The sequence below is a fragment of the Rousettus aegyptiacus genome, unplaced genomic scaffold (assembly GCF_014176215.1).
Source record: "Rousettus aegyptiacus isolate mRouAeg1 unplaced genomic scaffold, mRouAeg1.p scaffold_m13_p_3, whole genome shotgun sequence".
Taxonomy (NCBI): Eukaryota; Metazoa; Chordata; class Mammalia; order Chiroptera; family Pteropodidae; genus Rousettus; species Rousettus aegyptiacus.
This window is the reverse complement of record NW_023416306.1, coordinates 41,136,551-41,158,319: the sequence shown is the minus strand read 5'-3', so window position 1 is coordinate 41,158,319 and position 21,769 is coordinate 41,136,551. Positions and strand designations below refer to the sequence as shown.

Below are 21,769 nucleotides of genomic sequence, written 5' to 3'. Positions count from 1 at the left end.
TTGGTACCCTTGAATAGTAACAGACCCCCCTTGGTGCAATGACAAAAGAGATATCCATTTAAAACCTTATATAGATTTTTGTTTGGTTATGATTAGATTGTACACCCTGTAAAGATAGAAACCACTACTTTCTTGTATTTCTATCACCTAGCATTTACATGGTCTAACATGCAAGAAATGTTTATTCAACCCAATTAAATTGAAGTAAGAGCTTTATTACCTTTATTCTTTAGTAAAATACTATACTGCTCCAAATTACCCTCTCTTACTTTAAAAGCTATCAAAAATTAGAAGCAAATTGCTAAGTATCTATATTTAAGGGGCTTGGGAATTCTCATTTTAAAAAAAATGAAGAATAAGCAAGTTGAAACATTTTATTTTTTTATGGCGTTAGTATGCTTAAGGCAGCAGGATTTTATCTATAGGTAAAAACAAGACATATTGTACATGTATTAGTATAATATTTCCATAAAGTATTTTACAAAGTTGTAATTGCATAATGAAAATCAAAAACCACAAAAGGAGATGATAACTACCTCAAATAATGCAATTCATCATTGTGATAAGCAGAGATTGGAAGATAAAAACTTTCATGTGGGCTGTAAAATATATCTAAAGTTTATGGCAGAAATATGTATAAAATTTATAGGCATAAAGTCCCATCTAGTACAGCAAGGAGGACCCAGGAAGCCCAATCACTGCTGTTGGAGTCTGTGCAAACATGGAATAGATCTGTGATCATGATCATGGGGCCAAAATCCATATCAAGACTACCCACTTTTGAAAGTAAAAGTACTTCAAGAAGATATTACTCAGAGCTATCTGGATACTTACCCTTCTGTCTTCCTCTGTTGGAGATGAGCACTTACTGATAGCGAGTTTAATTCAAGAACTAGGAAAGCTGGATGTTCCTCAACATTACCTTAAGGGAAGTGTAAAGTTTTCAGTATAACTTCTTCCAGAATAGTGATGCAAACCCAGGGTTTAAAAGACTGTGGCCCAGCAGGAACTGAATTCCTTTCTTGACTCTGGCAGGACCCTGTCTGAAGGAGTCGATGGTGGTTTCACATTTCATTGGGAAAACCAAGGAAAGGTCAGCATCTGTTCTTTCCTTGTGTAGATATTCCTTTTCTCTAAAGTTCTGAATCGTGTTACATGCCTGTGCACGCCCAGAGAGCTCCCATCGACACTGCTGGACCTAGAAACCACCTCACCTCTACCTTGAGCACACTCCTCTCCTTCCAACTATGCTAGGAACTGCTTCAGAAACCTGCATGCACCTTTTCATTCCAGAAGTACTCTAATTTTTTTGATTATTAAAGCAATATACCCTTTCTGATTTTGGAGAATTCAGAAAGTTACAAGGGAGTGAAAGACAGACTATGAATGAATCACTGGTAATTCCACCTTTCAGAGGTAACTACTCTATTATTCTGGTGTATTTATTCTAAAAGCTCTCTTTTCAATATCTCCCTGACTAGTTCTCCTCATCAGCTCCCTGTCTTGCACTTCTTGTGTCACTGCTTATAGAACTGAGAGTTAAGTGGGTGAACACTTGAATTAGAAAAGATTTGTACAATATAATTATATATATATATACATATATATATGCCTTAATTTTGAAAAAGATTTCACTTTGTGTAACTAAAAGTATCAAAAAAAAAAGGCTTTTCTTTTATTTCTTTCTTTCTTTGTTTGTTTATTTTTATTATGGTGACCTTGGTTAATGAAGCTTTTCCTTTATTATGACCCACTGTATGCAGTGGCAGTTTGTAGAAATAGAATGTACCTATGAAGTACGGGAGTCCCTCTGAGATAGCAGAGAATCCTCCTCCCTAACTCCTACCACATCCACCGTGTACAGCAATGGTGAATATTGCTCTACATTGAGAATAGTTATGAGTCACGTAGGCCTGGAGATAAGTCAAGGAACTCATAACCTATGTACCTCAGCTTCCATGCAACTATCTGTTTGGTGTTCCAAACCACTTACTCACAAACTAGCTTATGGAAAACAACTGATGTCTAGGAGGGAAGCTGCCTATGTTTGGAACACCGCCAAGTCCTTGTGTAACAATGGTGAAGAAGAGGTAATAAGCCACTCCTAGTGAGGAAAGCAGTGTGGTTAATTTACCTCAGAGTATGTGGAAAAGCTAAGAGTTGGAAGAGTAAGAAAAGAGGATAGTTTTTCCAAAGTAACTGCCCTGTGAGGGGCAATTACTAGTTTTTCCTCTTTCCTCTTTGTCTATTGAACTCATTTATCAAAACTCAACTCCACGTGTACCTATTAACTGGTGAAATTTGAAAAAGATCTAGAGATCATCCCAACGTCAATATGCTGGTTTTGATACTGTATTATAGTCATGTAAAATGTTACTACCATTGGGGAAAGCTCTGTGAAGGGTATATGAGATCTCTTTGTACTATATTTGCTACTTGCCATGAGTGTAATTATTTCAAAAGAAAAAAAAACTCTCAGCTCCAGAACTTTCTATAACATGGAGTCTTGCCTGACAAACAGATTCCCATCACCTTCCAACTGCTTTGGCTTATTGGCCCTTCAGATCATTTCCTTACTGTGTCTTGTCTGTTTCCTGTGCTTATCACAGCATACACGTACATTTACATATGTATTGCATATACATATATGTTTACATTGTGACACAGGCTGTATAATATTGTCTTGTTCACTAGATATTTCATATGTGTATATATAGTAAATCCCCAGCAAGACTGTAAGCTCTCTTTGTACCTTATGGCACTGCACCGCTAACTGCTTGGCACATAATAAATACTACTTAAGTGACTAAAAAAGCAAGGAACATTAAAAAAAATAAAGAGATAATAAAATCTTGACCAAGTTTTTTTTTTTTTTTAACAGACTATCATTTAGTGCCCAGAAAAATTTACTACTCTATGATTAGAGTTTAAAGGCTGTAGAAGTACGTCTGTCTCCTTTAATCTTAGTTATTACCATTAACAGGCAGATATCAACTGAGAAGAACAAAGGTTAGTCACAGGTATGCTGCTTTAACACTTGCCATAAAATATCTCTGCAAGCTCATTGAGGAAAATGCTGAAAAAGCACTTTGCTAACTCTGGAATTCACCTTCCCTCCAGGTAATCTTATCTGAATCAGGGGCTGAACAAGTTTGTTTAAGCTGAAAATTTGAGTTAAAAAAAAAAAAAAAGAACAGGTAAATTTCAAACTTTATGAAAAAATGTGTACCTTCAAACCAGTATGTGCAGTAGTATATCCACATTGAAAAAATAAAGTATAGTCTTCAGAAAGGTACCTGTCTACTTACACTGCTATTTACAGGTTAAAATATATTGGTCGTAGTCTAGAAAAGACTGACTATAATTTTAATCTAATTTGGTCATTTTATGTTATAGAGCAATTTACAAAACATTTAGTGAAATAAGAAAGATTGATATGTGAATGGTATTCTAATTTTACCATTTATGCTTTTAAAATGAGAAGGAATTATATATATTTACATACTTTTATATTTTACACATATTTATAAATGCACACATACACATGCATATATATACACATATATAATATGCACACATGTATGTGTGTGTTATTTTATATGCATGAAACCTCCCTGGATAGATACACATGAAGCAGGTGACAGTGGCTACCTATGGTGAAGATAGCTTCATTGTATACATTTTTTCTACTGTTTAAATATTACTAGATTCATGTATTACCTTTAGAAATGTTTTTTATCTTATAAAATAAAACAGATTAAGAAAAACTACATAAAACAAATTAATGTCTTAGTGAATTATTGCACAGTAAGTGCTCTCATAACTACCTACCAGGTCAAGAAATAAAACTTTGTCAGTCACCCAAAGTCTCTCACATGCTCCATCCCAATCACAGTCCTCTCTCCTCCTTCAAAGTAAACACTGTCTTGACATTTATACAAATCATTTCCTTCTACTAACTTGGCTTTGATAACTTCCTTGCATTTCTTTATAATTTTATCAACCAAGTATGCATTCCTAACCACTTAGGTTAGTCTTGCTCATTTGGAGAGAAAAAAAAAAAAAAGGTCTTTTATGTCTCTTGAAAGTACAGGTTCCCCTTCCTTTCTTCCCTTATACTTTTTCTATTGACTAACCCAGGCCATTTGGCCTATAGAGATTTCTCTTATTCTGTATTTCACTGACTGCACACTTGCAGCATAGTTCAACATGTCCTTTCTATCACTTTTCCTGCAAATTGACAGCTGAACTGAAAGATTTGATCAGACCCTTTGGCATGATCTAGGTGGTGGTGTGTTCTTTCATTGGATGACATGTAATGTCTCATTTTTGTTCTTCATTGTCAGCAGCATTTCATGTTCAATTCCTAGATTCATTAATTTATTGTGGGTTGAAATATGGTAATATTCCAATCCTATTATTTCATTTCAGTAGCTGAAATAATTTTATAAGAAGATCTTTCACTCTACCTTTCCGTTACCCAATGCTACAGTTCATATAGGAAAAGCTTGATACTTTCCTTTCATTATTCCACTTTTCAAGGTAATGTATAGTTCTTTCTCATCCTCGAAAGAAGACCAACCATTTTGTTTAATGATAAAAAAATTTTTTTAATTGTGAACTCATAGATTTAAGCATATCTGATGGGTTTCAGACTGTGGAAGCCAGAGTACAAAATGGCCTCAACTGATCCCAGCCTTCTGGAATTCATACTCCTGTATAGTCCTCTTCCAGATTGTTCAAGGGTTGGCCTGTGTAATGAATAAATTGCAGTAGAAGTGACAGTATGTCACTTCGGAGATTAGATTATAAATGTCTGCAGCTTCCATCTTTAGTGCTCACTGACTGGACTGCTCTCACTGTTTCTCTTCACTCTCTCTGGGGGAAGAAGCCGTGTTGTAAGTGGCCCTATGGTGAGGCCCCCATGGTTAAGAATGAAAACCTCCTGGTTAGACCATTTTGCTGCCTCTGATTTTAATTTCCAGCTGTTGGGAACCTGTAATCCTAGCCTGGGTTCTACAAAAATTATGACCTTAAAAAAATCAAGACGAGATACAGAATTTTTCATGGTGCAAATATAACATCACCTTGGAGGGCTTCCCTGGCCAGTAGATTGTGTAGAATACACTGCCAGTCTCTTGTCTTCTGTTCACCATGGTTTCTTCTGATGTCCAGGTGAAAGAACTGGAAAAGAGTGCCTTGAGCCAGGCTTTTGAGCTGATTCTCAGGCCTAGATCAAAAGAATCTGTCCCAGAAGTTTCTTTGCTATTTAATATGAGAAGCTGTAGCACAGTTTTCTTAAATAATTTCCTGCTCAAAAACTAGAGGTAGCTATTTCTCCAAGAAGGCCTTGTTTATTCTATTGAAAATGGTCTTGAGAAAGACCACAGTTTGGGTGCTTCATTGGTCATTGTTTCTAGAGTTTTTCAATAGAAAGTTGAAATATCTTACGAGTTCATACTTAAATTTTCAATTCAAATTCAGGATTAAATAGTTTTATTTAACTTATTTTACATTAAATCTGATTTTTTTCAACTATATGAAGAATCCTTGTTCTCAAGGACAGAGGCAATTACCACCATTAATTACTCATTTGCTTTATCCCACATATATATTCAACGGTCTCAGAAAACTATTCCATTACTACCCACAGTTATTATGATTTCTGAATCATTTGAAAAACTTTTGCACATACTACCATAATTCTCCCCCTTTTAAAATAGTTGTACCATATCTACCTTCTCAGATCACATAGTCATTACATACTAACCTCTTTCCCTTTCTGATACTCATTTAGTGTTACTTCTATAAGTAATTGTACAGGGGGGAAGTAAGGTAAGGAAATAAGGGCAATAAAACTGAGTAAACAGAGAATTAGTTATAGAGGACTTGATGGCCTTACCAAGGAATCTTAATTTTACTGAGCAGGCAGCAGGAAAATTCTAGAGTATTTTGAGTCAGGGACTGAATAGACTTTTCTGTTATATAGCACATCAAATCTCCCACCAAATACTGCTCAGGATCACAGTTTTTTTCTAGTCCCATGGAGGTGACCTTGCCCAAGGTAATTCATCGAATTCCTACTGCAACCCCTTTCTCTTTGCTGGCATCGCCGCTTGCAGCCTTTTCTCCTTTCACTTTTTCCACTTCTTCAGCTTCATAAACAGACCTCGTCCCATCAGAGTTTGGGTTAGGTATGTTCCCTGGGTATCCTATGATTACCTCTATCACATTAATTATTAGTTCATTCATCAAATGCTTCGTGATGCCCTATTGTCCACTGGGCACTCTGCTAAAGATGAAGTCCATAATGATGAGCAAAAACAGAACCAACCCATGTGGCTTGGAGGCAGAGAGAGAAGCTATCATATTCTGGTATCCTATTTTTCACTGTGGTATTTATTGCACTGAATTTCAACTGAGCTCAGAGTGTTCAGCATTTTGTAGATGTTCAGTAAATTTTTATTTATTGATTGAATGAATATGTAGATGCCTGAAGAGTTCTATGCATAAAGCCACAAAAATTATCCTTAGTCCTGGAATGATAATGAAAATCTCCTTTCTCGGAACTGCTGATCACATTAGAACATAAACTCTGAGTCACAGGTTGGCAAACGTTTTCTTTGAAATGCTAGCTGGTAAATGCGTTAGGCTTTAAAAGCCATCTGGAGTCTTTCGCAACTTACTCAGCATTGCCACTGTAGTGCAAAGCAGTTGTAAACAACACGTAAACTAATGTTCCAATAAAATTTATTGATAAAAGTAGGCAGAGGTCTGGATTTGGTCCACAGACCCTAATTTGCCAATCTATGCCATAGATGCTGCCACTTTTGTCAATTTTTCAGGACTGCTTCATGTCTGGTCCATAGTCTATTCTTTAGTCAGGTAAATTTAGTTGCTACATCCAAAAAATGAGTTTACTTTTAAACCCATGTCTGATATCTACAGTTGTGGAATTTGAATGAGTATGTAATTTGAAACCCATCAAACCTGTTTCACTCATTGGTTAGTTTTTGGAAAGTTACTTTAGTTTTTTTTTTTTGAACCTCTATTTCCTCACTGTAAATGGAGTTTGTGCTTTTTAACCCTAATTATGAAGATCAGTGAGAAATATATATATTGAGACCCAAACATGATGCCCAGCACACAGTAGATGGTTCTCAATGATACCCCCAGTCATGTTCTTTTTCTCCGTTAAATCAAATCATCAGATATTTATTGAAGATCTACTATCCCCAAGGTACAATTTCAGTTCCTTTAAAACTATTCTAAACCATCCCTGATATCGCTCTTGGCTACTGGTTCTCAAACTTGGCTATAACATAGTATACCTGGGAGCCTAAAAGTACTGATACTTGGGTCTCCAGTGTTATAAAGAATGGCCTCAGCATCAGAATTATCTCTAGATAATTTCAATATGAAACAAATTTGAGAGTCATTACTCTAGACTAGGATTCTGGCTTCGATCAATTCAGAAGCCTCTTCTATCTTTCCATCTATCTCTTCTTTAACTGTCAGTACCTATGGGCACATCCTTACAAAACTAGAGTTAATTGAGTTCTTGTATCTGTTACTAATATTTGGATACATTTGTCTTAAGGAGAGTGGAAAAAAGAGAATGAAATAACCACCTACCTTTGCACTTGACATTTGTTGTTTATCTGGCATCCATTTCCCTTTCTTACGGCAACAGCCTTGATTTTTATTTGGGGATCTACCTCTCCTTCAGTCTCAGTCCACTTGGCCTGCTTGAGGCTTTCTCAGTGGCTCTAGAAGCTCATGAAACCAGTACACAAACTCTTCTGGCTACAATTAGTGTTGGTCCACTCTGAGTATCATAATTTAGTTTTCCAGGATTACTGAAAGACACACTTTTTTTTTTCTTTGGAATCTAAAAGAATATCATTCCAGGAGGTTCTGTCAGCTATTTTATAACCTCGAAGAGAAAGCCTGTCTGAAAACATAATAAGAGAAAAGGAGAAAGAGAGAGGGCTATGGGGAGGAGGAGGGGAAGGGAGAGGGAGGGGGAGGGGGAGAGGGAGGGGAGGAGATCAATTGGAGCCACAGTGTCTAGCTAGGTGCACCATTAAACTGCTATGTGAACCAATAAATTCCCTTTGCTTCTGCTTCTGCCAGTTTTACTCAGATGATCTGTCATTGGCAACCAGAAGAATCCCAAACTAATACAGCCTCCTCTCATTCCTCTTAGAACAAAATCCGATTACCTGTATATACAGAGAATATATTACTCATTCAACTAACATGTACTGAGTGCCTACTGTCCACAATGCTTGCTCTAGAAGGAATTACAGTGGTACGCCATCATTAATAACTGCACAAATGTTTGTGAAAAAAGGCCCAGCAACAAAACCATCCCCCTACTGTGTATGAGCTCCTGTACAAGGTGTGGAGGACAGAAAGGATCATAAGCCAAGGTCTATATTCACCAAGATTTGCCACCAAACTGAACAATGGCATATACGTAAAGAGATAAACAAAAATCTGGGATGTAAAGATGTATGAATTCCTGAAGATGAACATTAAACCCAAAATAAGATGCCTAGACAAAAAAATCTTAAGTGAGCACAGGCACCATAACATTTTCATTTTCCTTTGAACTATTAACTAGGAAAGGGAGGGAAAGTGTTACAAAAAGTAGGAAAGACGAGATAACATGAGGGAAAGAGAGATTAGCAGCTTTGAGAGTTGATCTAAATAATTATTTTAATTAAAAATAAGGTATTTTGTGAATCTTATCTGCTTACAAATTAACCATGCTAATCTTAAAAAATGTAAAGATTACAGAAATCCCTTCCTTCCTTCAATACTATTTATTGCATGCCTGTTGTGTGCTAGACACTATTATATACACTGAGGTTTTAGCAGTGAATAAAAACAACATCCCTCCCAGTTACATTCTCGTGTCTACGAAGTGAAAAGCAAACTTTCTCATTTAGCCCCCCAAAATGGCCACTCTAAATGGTTTGGTGAATATTCTTACAGACATTGTAAATGCAGACACTGATATTTATTTGTTTTTACAAAACAATAAGAATATACTATACTATTTTTTGAAACCTGCTTTAATTTAGTAATATAAGTTGGACTGGTTTCATGTTAATAAATATAGATTCACCTCATTCTTTTTTATGAGAATATAACATATTCCATTGTATTTAACCATTATTCTGTTTATCAGTATTCGTTTATTTCTAGGTTTTCACAATGATGAGCAATGTTGTTGTAAAATGTGTTGTCATTTCTGTAATTTTTCAAACACTCAGAAGAAAGTGTTAAAGTACTCCAAAATGGAAGAGTTTGATCTATGGTGGAAAAGACTGAATTAAATTCCCTTCAGGTAAAAACCCTATTGTCTACTTCCTTTTTGATTCATCATTGACTTAGTGAGTACGTAATAAGATTTTATACAAAGGACTAGACAATATCTTCTAAAATCCATAAATGTAAGTGCAGACTAAAAACCAGATAAATAATCAATAGTTATTTCCATAAAATCTTCTGTGTACCCAGGTCTCTTCTAGGCTCAAAGAAGAGAAATCTGTATTATTCCTGAAATAAAAGATCACCACAACTGAAATGGGCAAGAACAGAGTCAGCACTCTTCTAAGGAAAGTCCTTCTATTATACCCAAATATCGTTTTCCTTTTCAGGAAAGATAATAATTAAAATATTGAAAGTGGCTTCATTTCTAAAACTGTTATGACTACTTCAAATAGACTTCAAGAAACAACAACAACAAAATCATCTTGCTAAATAGAAACACAGCCATAAAACAATATTTCTATTAGAACCAGAGTTATTTGACTTTTGAAGTATGTCACACTACATGTTCCATCCAGTTCTTACCTTGGCTATTTCCAATCAAAATTGTTTATGTCTTTTCATTCACATAAAATTGTCTCTAGTCTATTTACTAAACAGTCCAATGTTCCACTAATGCAAAAAGACATTTCAATAAAAGTTCAATTAACTAAACAAACTATTTAATTAATTGAAATTTTTTTGCAGGAGGAAACTAGCAATTTTTTTTTCGTATGCATGGTTAATTGCATGTTTTAATTTCTTGGTTTTAGCCTGTGATCACTTAAAAACAATCATCAAGCAAATCTAAGTGGTTAACTGTAATTGCAAGGTTAAGCCTTTTGCATTTTATGGTGTATAAAATCTAGTATAAGAGAAAATAAACACAAGAATGACAAAAAGGTTCATTCACTTACCCTCTTCATAACCACAGCCAGGGTAAACTTCACTCAGCCTTAGGCCATTGAATTTTATCCTGAAGTTTCCATTTACTACATAATCAGATAAACCCTAGCTTGTGAGAGCAACTAATGGAAATAGTGCTGTAAAAAGAATTGCTAAACAAATTTCCACGTGCTTAACTTAAAAGGAGGAAATTGCAACAGAAGCTTAGTAAAAAGTTTCTAGCTGTTTTTAAACCAGAGGGGATGACTGCACTTTTAGCAGGACCTTGTGACTAAGATTGCCTGGTTGGGAAATGATTAACACTCCTTTCGTCATCATCTGCTTGAGCTCTCCAGCTGCAGGAAATCTGCTAAAGGAACCTTATCAATCCTGAGTATGTGTGTTATGATTGCACTGTCCTCCTGAGCTGAGGTTTAGTGTGCTGAACTCAACTTCAGTGTTAGGTTATTCTAAGTAAAAATGTATTCAGAACCTCTACCAATTTCATTAGTGGTTATTTTTACTGAACTACTGTTATAAAAGTTTTTACTTTTTGTTTCTATGCCCCACCTTAACGGATGGATTATCACTTAGACCCTTTTTCTTAAAATTCCAAAGTTTTATAAGTAACATTACCAGTATTTGTTTCTTCAGCCTTGTTCTCTTCCCAATCATGCTTGCATCTAAAAACTTCAGTGTCTTTTTGAACTGCCAGTTCTCACTTTTTTGGGAACCAGGGACATGGAAAAAGGGGAGAACTAATTAATAGGTGTACATAACTTGGAGGCACTAGAAAATCATCAAAAGATTTTCTCTCTAAATGATTGGTATTAACAGCAACTACTACATGATTATTTCTTCGTAAATGCTTCTAAAAGTAAAAGAAAAATCTCACCCAGCTATGAGAAAGAAAAGACAGAGATTTACTTAGATAAATGTCTGTGTTATCTTTCTTGTAAATAGGAGCCTGCAATGTTATTATAAAAAAATGTGTGGCTTCTCTTAGGTAGAATTCCACTTCACCAACAGGGCAAAGTAGATTGTGTATTTCCTGTCAAATGGCTGAGGAAAGTCAAAACTGGGTCTCTCATACAGTGCTGAATAGCTTTAGAGATAGTTGTCTGTTGCGTTTATTATGCCATATACTTTGCTTTCCTCATAGCCCTTAGATTGCTGATTGGAAGTAGACTGACAACTCAGAGTTCTTATCATCCTTCCTAAGGTATTTACACAGATTAGCAAATTTGTTTTAGAAATTCAGTTGCATCTCCCTCCTCCCCCCATTGTCATCACCAAAGTAAAAAAGTTTGAACTGTTTCAATTCTGTAGTGCAAAATGATTCTAAATAAATTTAACTAGTTTCTTCTTCTGCGCCCATATGTTGCTCTTGTCATCTGAAATTTCACAAGCACTCAGTGAATTTCAAGTATTCTTTGCTTGCCTGACAATGGTTAGCACTTTAGAGTCCTCACTACTACACCCTCACTTACTTTTGTTGGGCTACAACAAATAATTAAGAAGTTGGAGAAGAATCTCTCTCTCACACACACACACACACACACACACACACACACACAAGCTATAAGTCACCTTCATTGTTTATCACAATAGCGCCTGGCACATAGTAAGCACTGAATAATCATTTTTTTTGGTCTTTTCATATGCTCCCAAAGGATGGTGTCTATGAGCATATGAAAAGAGCAAAAAAAAAACAAAAAAACCAAAAAACCAAAAAAACCCTTCCAGAACTGAGGTACTTAACCTAGATTTTAAGGAAAATCGGTTCTATGAACACCCTAAATTGTATGTAAAATTTATGACTGTGCACTTTTCTGAGGAAAATGCTGTTATTATAATTCATCAGATCATTAACTGAAGAGTTCAAGGACACACACAAAAAAAAGACAAGAACTATCACCCTAGAAAGGTATTAAAGAATATTCAGCCTCCTGGGGTGGACTTGTGAAATATCCTAGAAATGGATTGAAACTCTTGAGAAAGGATTATATTATCTCCATAATATGGCAAAGCCCAATATTAACTATTTCGAGTCACATACAATGTCACTACCTCTGTTTTTTAATAAGTATTATGAGGTTACTATCATTATATTATAATAAACAGAAATGAACAATTATGGTGTATGTTCAACTGAGTCACAGTCAGTTAATCATATCCAAAATCATGGTGCTATGAGATGATTAGACATAAATGATAAGAAAACGCAAATGCCTGAAACCAGCATGACTTTTACATGGTCAAATCAAACATGTTAATAATGTTATCTAGGTTAACTGTGTAAGGTTAACATTTTTATATTATACACACACACCCAAAAGAGTTACCTAGGTTAAGTATGTGATGGATTTGTTAACTAGCTTCATCTTGGTGACCATTCCATAAATATGTGTGTGTGTATCTATACACACACTCACATTTATAGATATATATATATATATATATATAGGTACACATTTATATATATATTAAATCATCATGTTGTATACTTTAAATATATAAATTACATTTGCCAATTATTCCTTCATACAGTTAAATAAACACAGTTCTCGAAATATAGACCCAAAATTCTTTGATTCTAACTCAGTTGTACTTCAATAGTGAAATGGATAAATAGTGGTAAATTCATACAGTGGAATTCTGTGAAGCCATGAAAATGAACAGCAACATGTAATAGTATAAATAAATCTCACTAACATAACAATGTCAAAGAAGTCAAAACAGAAGGAAATTTTATAGGTACATTTGGGCACGCGCGCGCGTGTGTGTGTGTGTGTGTGTGTGTGTGTGTGTGTGTTTAGCAACAGGAAAGAACTAACCTAGAGTGACAGAGGTCAGAATATTAGATACCTTTGGTGGTGAAAGTGTTGCAGGATACTCGGACAGAGATGGGACATCGAGGCAATAAGCAGGAAGTAGCGTGTATTGGCGCCCCCACGGACTCAGCGGATTTATATCCAAAGGCTGAGCCCCAATCACGGCGGGGCTTTCTCTTTTATACACATCTTACACTTCCTCATAGTAAAGTGTACTTTGATTGGTTGGCAGGCCATAGGGGCGTGACCTACCAGGGTCGGTGGTCTGTGCCACATGAGGTGTAACACCGAAAAGTCCCTTACCTATTATGGGAAGTGAGCAACCTTCAACCATTGGCTAGCTCGGCCTCCACTACCACAGAAGGAGAATGACTAGGAAGGTCTACAAAGTAGGTATCTGAGGGGCTGATTGTTTTATATCTTGATCTGTGTCGTACTTACACAGGTGTGTTCACAGTAAAAATTCAGTGAGTTATACACTCGTGTGTACTTCCTGTTTGTATGTTATATTTCGATACATTTCTTAAAAAAGAAAAAAAGAAAATGGTCTTTACACTAGAAAACACTAAGCACAAGTTATGGTAGAGAAATTAACTAAAATTTTATGTAATAAATGTCTAGACCACCAGTCTTCTTTTTACTTGATGATCAGAATGCAGTTAGTCAGGGCTACTCTTCCAGAGAGGAGGTTAGAATATTAGTTGGAAGAAAAGATCTAAAGTACTGATATTAAGAGTTCCCCAAAACAAGCCCTACCCAGACTACTATATAAGGAATTCCCCAGTTGAGAAGCCTCAGGAGAATGCACAGAGCATCTAACTAGCTTTTGTATGTAAATCTTAAATGTGAGCAAATAGCCAAGGACAACTGAATATTAAAAACAAACAAACATACATTTAGAAGGAGTAAACAAGACAAAGTAAGGAGAAAAAAAATTAAAAAATAAGTCATTCCTATCCTTAGAGAATTAGGAACATTTTATATGCATGAAAAGGCTAGGATTGTTTTAGCAAAGGGAATATTCCGAGAACAAACAAAAATTCTTAAAAACTAAAAGTGTGGTAGCAGAATTAAAAAGAAAACTCATTAGGAGGATTGGAAGACAAAGTTCAAAGAAAATATTCCAGAAAGTAGAACAAAAAGACAATAATGGAAAAAATAAGATGGAAAGCTAAGAAAATTAGTAAACCAGCCCAAGAAATCTAAACTAGAAAAAAAAAAAACAAAGTCAAGAATAATCAAATAATAGATTCCAAAAAACTTCCCGAATACAAGATTAAATGAGCCCATTGAGAACACAGCACAAAGGATGAAGAGTCAAATTATTCTGAAATTCTAGAACAGTAGCAACAAATAAAAGCTCCTACAAGCTTTCAAGAAAAAAATATCATATAAAAAATGAATCACAAGAGATTGGTTATCTCAACAGCAATATCGGAAGCTAGAAGACAATGGTCTAATGGTTCAAAAATCTGAGGGAAAATTATTGCTGATCTCAAATACCAAATTTGGCTAGACTGTAAAATGTGAAGTTAAAGATATTTTCAGAAGTTGAAGATGCCAAAATGTTTTCTCCATCTTCTACTTCTTAAATAGCTACTGGAGGATTGGCTCCACGAAAACAAAGGGATAAACCAAAACTAGGAAAGTATGGTATTCAGGAAACAGGAGATTCAATACAAGGAAGAGTGAAGAGAACCCACAAGATAGCAGTGAAAAGGAGAGCCCAAGATGAGATCTGTGTAGCAGGCCCAGGAAGCAGCTAGATAGAACTGAGGAGTCTGGAGAAGGTGGGGGAAATTTCTTCAAAAACTTGTAAATGATAAAATTCCTAGGACATACTGAGATTAATTTACAAAATGGATCAAGTAATAAAAAGAAATTACTTCCAAGAAAAGAATAATCATAGTATATTTTCCTTTTCTGTGAGATAAGGAAAAGTAATCATAGTATATTACATAACTCACCTGTGATAGCATTTATATAGTCATAATATCATAAATAGTAAATATTGAACTAACCAAGGTTATAATATTGCTATGTGGGGAAATGAGTTTATATGTGTAGTAGGGTTGTAAAAGAGAGTTAAATCTTCAGCTTTCATGTGAAGTGTCAAAACATAATACCTAAAGCCAACCAAGAAATAACAATTAAAATATGTTATTTTGGGATATGGAGGTATTAAATAAAATAATTAGTTGAAAGCTGTGTCCTCTGAGGAGAGTAAAATGAGTGGGGAGCCTTGTAAAAGTATTTTACATTTAAAAAATATACACGTTTTGACAAAAATCAAAGCTGACTTTTAAAAAAACAAATTCAATAGATAATTTTTTTGAAGTATGGTAGCTATTGAGAATCAAATTTGTAGACTTTGAAATACTAATTGGAAGAAATATCTCACAATACAGAGAGAAAGAAATGAAAATCATAAAAGAAAAGACGGATGAGTGATTCTGAAGATAGATCTGAGTCCTGATCTATAAACAAGTTATACTGTGAGGTTAAGAGAGATACAATGAATATGTGAATATATAAAAGTTAAATAATTTTTTTAAATACTCAAATGTTTCTGAGTTGATGAAAAACTAGATCTGACATTGAAAGGATTCACTGAATTCAGGCAAGATGAACAGAAAAAAATTCATTTATTTATTCGGCCCATAGTTATCAATTGCCTATTAGTGTCAGCATTCTTCTGGACTCTAGATATACAGGTAAACAGAGTAGAAAAGGTCTGAATTTGGCTATAAATAATGGAAAATTTAACACTGGCCTAAATAAGAAAAGAATTTATTTGGTGTGCATAAGAAGTGGGGCAGTTGAACTCCAAGGCTGGTGCAACTGTTAAGGACCTTAGGAACCATGCTCTTTCAATCTTTCTGCTCTGCTACCTTTAGCATGTAATCTTTGACTTCATGGTTACAAGATGGCTGTTATACAGCCACACGAGACACATGACTAAATTAATTCATTAACAAAGGGTAAAATTTAAGAGCATCCCCAATAAAAGATCTATTTAAGTTTTCTAGGTATAAAAAATTTTTTACTCTACATAGATAATTTTCTCTTTTCTTCTCAGTGTTTAACTGATTATATTAGTTTCTTAAGCATTAGCTAGAACTTCCAGAAAAGTTTTGAAATAATACAGTGATAAAGGACATTTTTCATTATTCTAAATTTTTCTAAGAACTGATTAAGTAATTCACTATTTTTATTTCATTTTCTTATTTGTAGGAATGCCAAAATAATTTTAAATAATAATGATGATAATATACTTTTAAATATTATTTGGGATTTTACTAAAAAAATGCTTCAACATTATGTCATTCATCATATTTGTAACTTTTAAGCAGTTTTCTTTTATTTGGATTTTACTTAGAATAATGCCTAAAAGGTTCTGAGAGGAAAAAGTGATAAGAATATTACTGAATATTACACCCAGTCAAGCTTTGTTCAAATGTAAAGGCAACAGGAGACTATGTGAGAACTTAAGGACTATAGGAATTGAGCACTCTTCTAGAAAAAAGTCCTCAATTATGAATTCTAGATAATCAAATGAAAGGAGGAACTCTTGGTAAAGCACTATGGCATCAATAATTGCCATAGTAGAGCAATATCTACAATATTCTGAGGGAAAGACATTTCATACCAGCTAAAGAATTTTATACCAGCCAAGATGTAATACAATAATACAAGCACAAAATTATGGCACAGGTGCTCTTAAACAAGCACGGCAACACATATGAAAAAGAACTTTTAAAAACTATCCAACAACGAAATCAGCCAACCAGGAAATTTAATCCTCTAGAATAGATGGAATATGGTAAAAAAAAAAAAAAAAAATATATATATATATATATATATACACTTAATACATTTACATGTAGAACTAAAAGTAAATAAATAGGAAATTATGGTTACAGAGGAAAGATAATTTTTAAAATTGACAGTGAAAATTAATATAAATAACAACAAGAAAGAAAAGGGAAATAGAAGTATAAGAATGTTAATTTCCTTGTCTTTTAAAAAATAAAATCATTCAATATTATCTAAAATTGAAACATCTAGGTCATGTAGTGTTTATGATCTTTCCTTTTTAACTTTTGATAACATTTTATTAGCTAAAATATTTAGTGGCGAGGAAACATTTATCTAAGGTTTAGCAATTTCTTCTATTTTACTTGTGTTTCTTCTATAAATTCAAATAAAATTACATGTAATACCTTATAAAACTACTTCCATTTATATTTCCTCTATCCGCCTATGTATTTCCATACACCCATGCCCCTATCCATCAAGAGGTGCTAGAAATGACACTCACTTAGTGTTATCAAGAGATAGTGGTGGCATTTTTTAGATTCTTCTTTGTCTTTATCTGCATTGTTTGAATTTTTATGAGTATGCTTCTTTTTAATAAAGTCAAAGCCATTATATTTAAAAATATTTGGAAATTTTAAGCTCACAGGTCACAAAAGAAGAGCATGTTAAAACAATTCAAAAATGTTCTAAAAACAATGTGTAATAAAAGGCTATAAAAAGAGACAAAGAAGAAATCAGTAAACCCGCTTCTGGGTATTTATCCAAAGAAATTTAAAACACTACTTCAAAGGGACATTATCCACAGTAGCCAAGACATAGAGGTAGTCTGGGTGTCCACCAATAGATGAACAGATAAAGAAGAGGTGGTACATACATACAATGGAATATTGCTCAGCCATAAAAAAATTAAATCTTTCCATCTGCAACAACATGGATAGACCTAGAGGATATTGTGCTGAGTGTAGTAAGTCAGACAGAGAAAGACAAATGCCATAAGATTTCACTTACTTGGGGAATCTAAAGAACAAAATGAATAAACACAACAGAAATAAACTCAGATACAGAGAAGATTTTGATGATTGCCAGATGGGAGGGTCCTGGGGGTACAAGTAAAGTGGGGGAAGGGATTAAGAAGTACAAATTGGTAATTACAAAATGGTCACAGGGATGTAAAGTATAGCATAAGGAATATAGTCCACAATATTGTAATAATTATGTTTGGTGTCAGGTTACTAGATTTATCAAGATGATCACACTGTGTTGTATACCTGAAACTAATATAGTATTGTATGCCAATTGTAATTGAAAAATTAAAAAAATATTAGAAAAAGAAACAAAAAATAATGTACAATAGATAAGAAAAAACAAGCTAAAACACTACCATGGTTTGTCTTTGGGAATAGGGTTTACATTTTTCTATATCTCTTTTACATCTTCATGAATTTAAAAAAATGGGCACATATTACTTATAAATTGGAAAAAGAATATAAATTATTTTAAAAATTAATTGATAGATTTAGTTATGCATAGACAGAGTCATATACTAGTTAACAGCTTTTCCTGCAAGATTTTACAGCTGCTTACTTAACAGTGGAACACAGTAACAAAAGAATGTAAAGCTTAGGGCTGCAATGCTATTACATTATTGAACACACTCACACTTTTGCACCTGCAATTTTATAAGCTCAAGTTAGAAAACTTAGCATATTAATAAAAGTATAAATATTGTCTTTAAATTTTAATAATCATTACAGAATTATGTAATGATGCCCTTTGTAATTATGAGAATTACTATCTCTTATATAAAGGGTAAGCCAACATATTTTAAAGAATTAATTTAAAATATTGAGCTATTTATACAGAGAGCAATACTATTTTAAAATTTTTAAGTGTTGAAAAGACTCATTAAGCCTTAGAAATACTCAAAGAAAATATACAGGAGTAATAATGACTACAACATCATTCTACCTTGGACTAAAAGTCAAAACCAAAATGATACAGACAAAATTTAGAATTAGCTTATTATAAGGACCAAAGAATAATGTTTCTATCTATTCGGTTTATTCCAGTAGCTCAGAGAGGAAAATCATCTATTTTTATCTTTCATATATTATCCTTTTAATATATTGTTAGGTATTTTTGTCAATATATTTTAGATGATTTTTGTATTTATGTTCATGAAGGGTATTGATCTATGGATTTATTTTTTGTAATATATTTGTCTGGTTTTGTTTTCAAGATAATACCTAGTGTATTTACTGAATCTTTTATTTCAGATATTATATTTTTTTCATCCAAAATTTTCATTTATTTTATTATAGTTTATATTTCTCTTCTGAGAAATTCTATATTTCATTAAGTTCATTTTTATGGAGAATAATTTAATAGATATTTTAAATCTTTGATAATTTTCACATTTGTGTCATCTTGGAATTGGCATCTGTCAATTGTTTTTCCCTTGAAAACTGGTCACATTTTTGTGATTCTTTGCATGTCAAGTATTTTGTACTGCATCCTGAATATTATAAAAAATAGAATTATGAATATTGTGAGACTCTAGGTCTTGTTTCTAGATCAGTGGTCCCCAACCTTTTTGATACCAGAAACTGGTGCTCCTATGAGAATCTAATGCCTGATGATCTAAGGTGGGGCTGAGGTGGTGATGCTGGCGCTGGAGAGTAGCTGCAAGTACAGATGAAGCTTCTCTAGCTCATCACTCATCTCCTTCTGTACAACCCGGTTCCTAACAGGCCACAAACTGGTATCGGTCCATTGTCCAGGGTTGGGGATCCCTGCTCTAGAGAATAGTAATTTTTTTTAAAGCAAGTACTCAACACTATTTGGTTCGGACTATAAGTTCTATCTCTTCTCCTATGGGCATGGTTCTAAGGTCAGTTTAGTTTTCAAAGCCTTAGTTTTCCTGCTTTGGGCCTATCCCACATATGCATCTCTCAGACATTAGTTTGAGACTTGGGTGGAAGTTTATATTATGGCTTAATACTCAAAGCCACTGCTATATGGCTTGTAATCTGTCGCATGTATATATAACGTAGGGATGAGCCTAGAACTAATGGCAATTTATATATAGAATTGTGGGATCACTTACCCAGCTCTTTCATCTTCAGAATTGCCCTCTCTTGCTCAAAGCAGCTCCCTTTCCTGGTGTTCTGGAGAAAAGATAGGTTTCTTTCAGAGTTTGGGCTGCCCACACTGCCACTGCAGTTCTGCTGGGTGTTCACTTTTGGTTCAAAGCTTAGAGAGAGAGTAAGAAATAAAACCAGAATACTTAACTCTAAGTTGCTTTGCCAAGTTTGATTCCCATTCCCAATCCATTTCATTTAGTTTCCAGAGACCATGGGTACATTTTAGTTCAAGCTTTTAGTTGTATTAGTAGGAGAGAGTTAGTTTAGTGAGCTTACTCCATCTTGATCAGCTCTGAAAGGCCTTTTTTCTCACTTATTTTAAAGCATTTTCCTATATCATTAAAACTCTTTATATATTTTATGATTTCATTAGGTTCTATTACATATTTTTAAATTATCCTCCATTCTCTTGAAAGCTATTATTTCCAATATTTTACTATTACAAATAACACTATGATGTGTAAATTTGCATTTTCTATTTCTTTAGGATACATTTTTAGATAATTGCAAGTTTAAAGATTACAATAATGCTCTTAAAGCATATTGCCAAATTGCTTTTTAAAAAGGCTTTGCTAAAAATAAAGCATTATATACAACTTTTACCAGTTTACGTAAAGAAATAGTGTCTTATTTAAAATTTGGGTTCACAATTGAACAGATTTATTTTTCATGCTCATGTATATTTTCTTTTGTAAACTATTTTTCCAAGTTTTCACTTATTAGAAAAAGTTTAATAAATTTGTTATGAATTATAAATATATAGAGAAGAAATTATATATGTATTTGTTCATTCGTGCAAAAGAAAACACCAGAACCATAAACTAATGAGACCGTTTACTTACAAGGATAAGGGGAAGTGGGGAAAACAGGAATGAAAACAGGGTAGGAGAATTAGGGGGAATGACATTTCCTTGGATTGTACATTTTTATATAGTTCTGACTTATAGAACTATGTGAATGTTAAAAATTTGTAAAATTAAAAAAAATGGATGGGAAGTCAAAACTGAAATAGAAACAAAAAAAAAATGAATCCAATTATACTTCAAATAATATAACCAATCTAAAGGGAGGGATGGGGGAAAAAAAACAACCTAAGTAACTTTGGAAGGCAATATTTTAATTGAATATCCAAAGGCTAAAGTGTCTACAGATATTCTTTAATAGCAAGTGCGCATTAGTAATTTCCAAACTATATTATGTATATTTGAGGATTAAGCAAATAAATAAATATATTGTGGCCCCGAAGTACAGTTTTCTCACTGTTGGAGAAAGGAGTTACAAACAAAGAAAGAGAGGAAGGTAGAATTAATGCTGTGGTATTGGACTGGAAATGGAAGTATCCATATGAACTCATGTGTTTTTTAAACATATAGATACAAGTAGATGAATAAATACAAAAATACATATAGTTATATATACATATATCATTCTGTCAGCTGAGAAAACCTAGAAGCAATGATATCCAGTACCAATGAGCAGATCTGGTACCCATTCTTCATTTCTAAATACCATTCTCCAGTAAAGAAATCAAGGCTTTTGGAGAAATGATTCCAGGACTAGGATGGAGAAATTATAAGAGAAATATCTTGCCATAATATCTTGAGAAGTTAAGGAAAGGGTTAAAAAAAAATTATGGGGTCCGTATTAGTTTACTACTGTGTAATAAATTCCCACAAATTTAGCAGCTTAAAAAAGACACAGTAACTCATTTCTGTAGGTCAAAAGTACAGCTTGATATGTAAGGTTCTCTGTTCAGAGCATCAAAAT

The 21,769-nt window shown here is 33.8% G+C and overlaps 1 protein-coding gene across 6 annotated transcripts in view; it reads right to left on the bottom strand.

Annotated features, from left to right (window-relative positions):
- Positions 1-21,769, bottom strand: part of TRPM6 (transient receptor potential cation channel subfamily M member 6) — a 164,414-nt gene that overhangs the window by 133,508 nt on the left and 9,137 nt on the right. For 2 of the 6 annotated variants that reach the window (XM_036238425.1, XM_036238428.1), the window contains exon 2: positions 19,966-20,111. Coding sequence is in view for 2 of the 6 variants with exons in the window: in XM_036238423.1 (XP_036094316.1) it covers positions 10,239-10,247 (9 nt within the window). In the remaining 4 variants the exon portion in view is untranslated. Of the gene's footprint in view, positions 1-10,238; positions 12,627-19,965; positions 20,112-21,769 lie in introns of those variants that run through there. The other 4 variants (XM_036238429.1, XM_036238424.1, XM_036238423.1 and 1 more) reach the window with 3 other exon arrangements.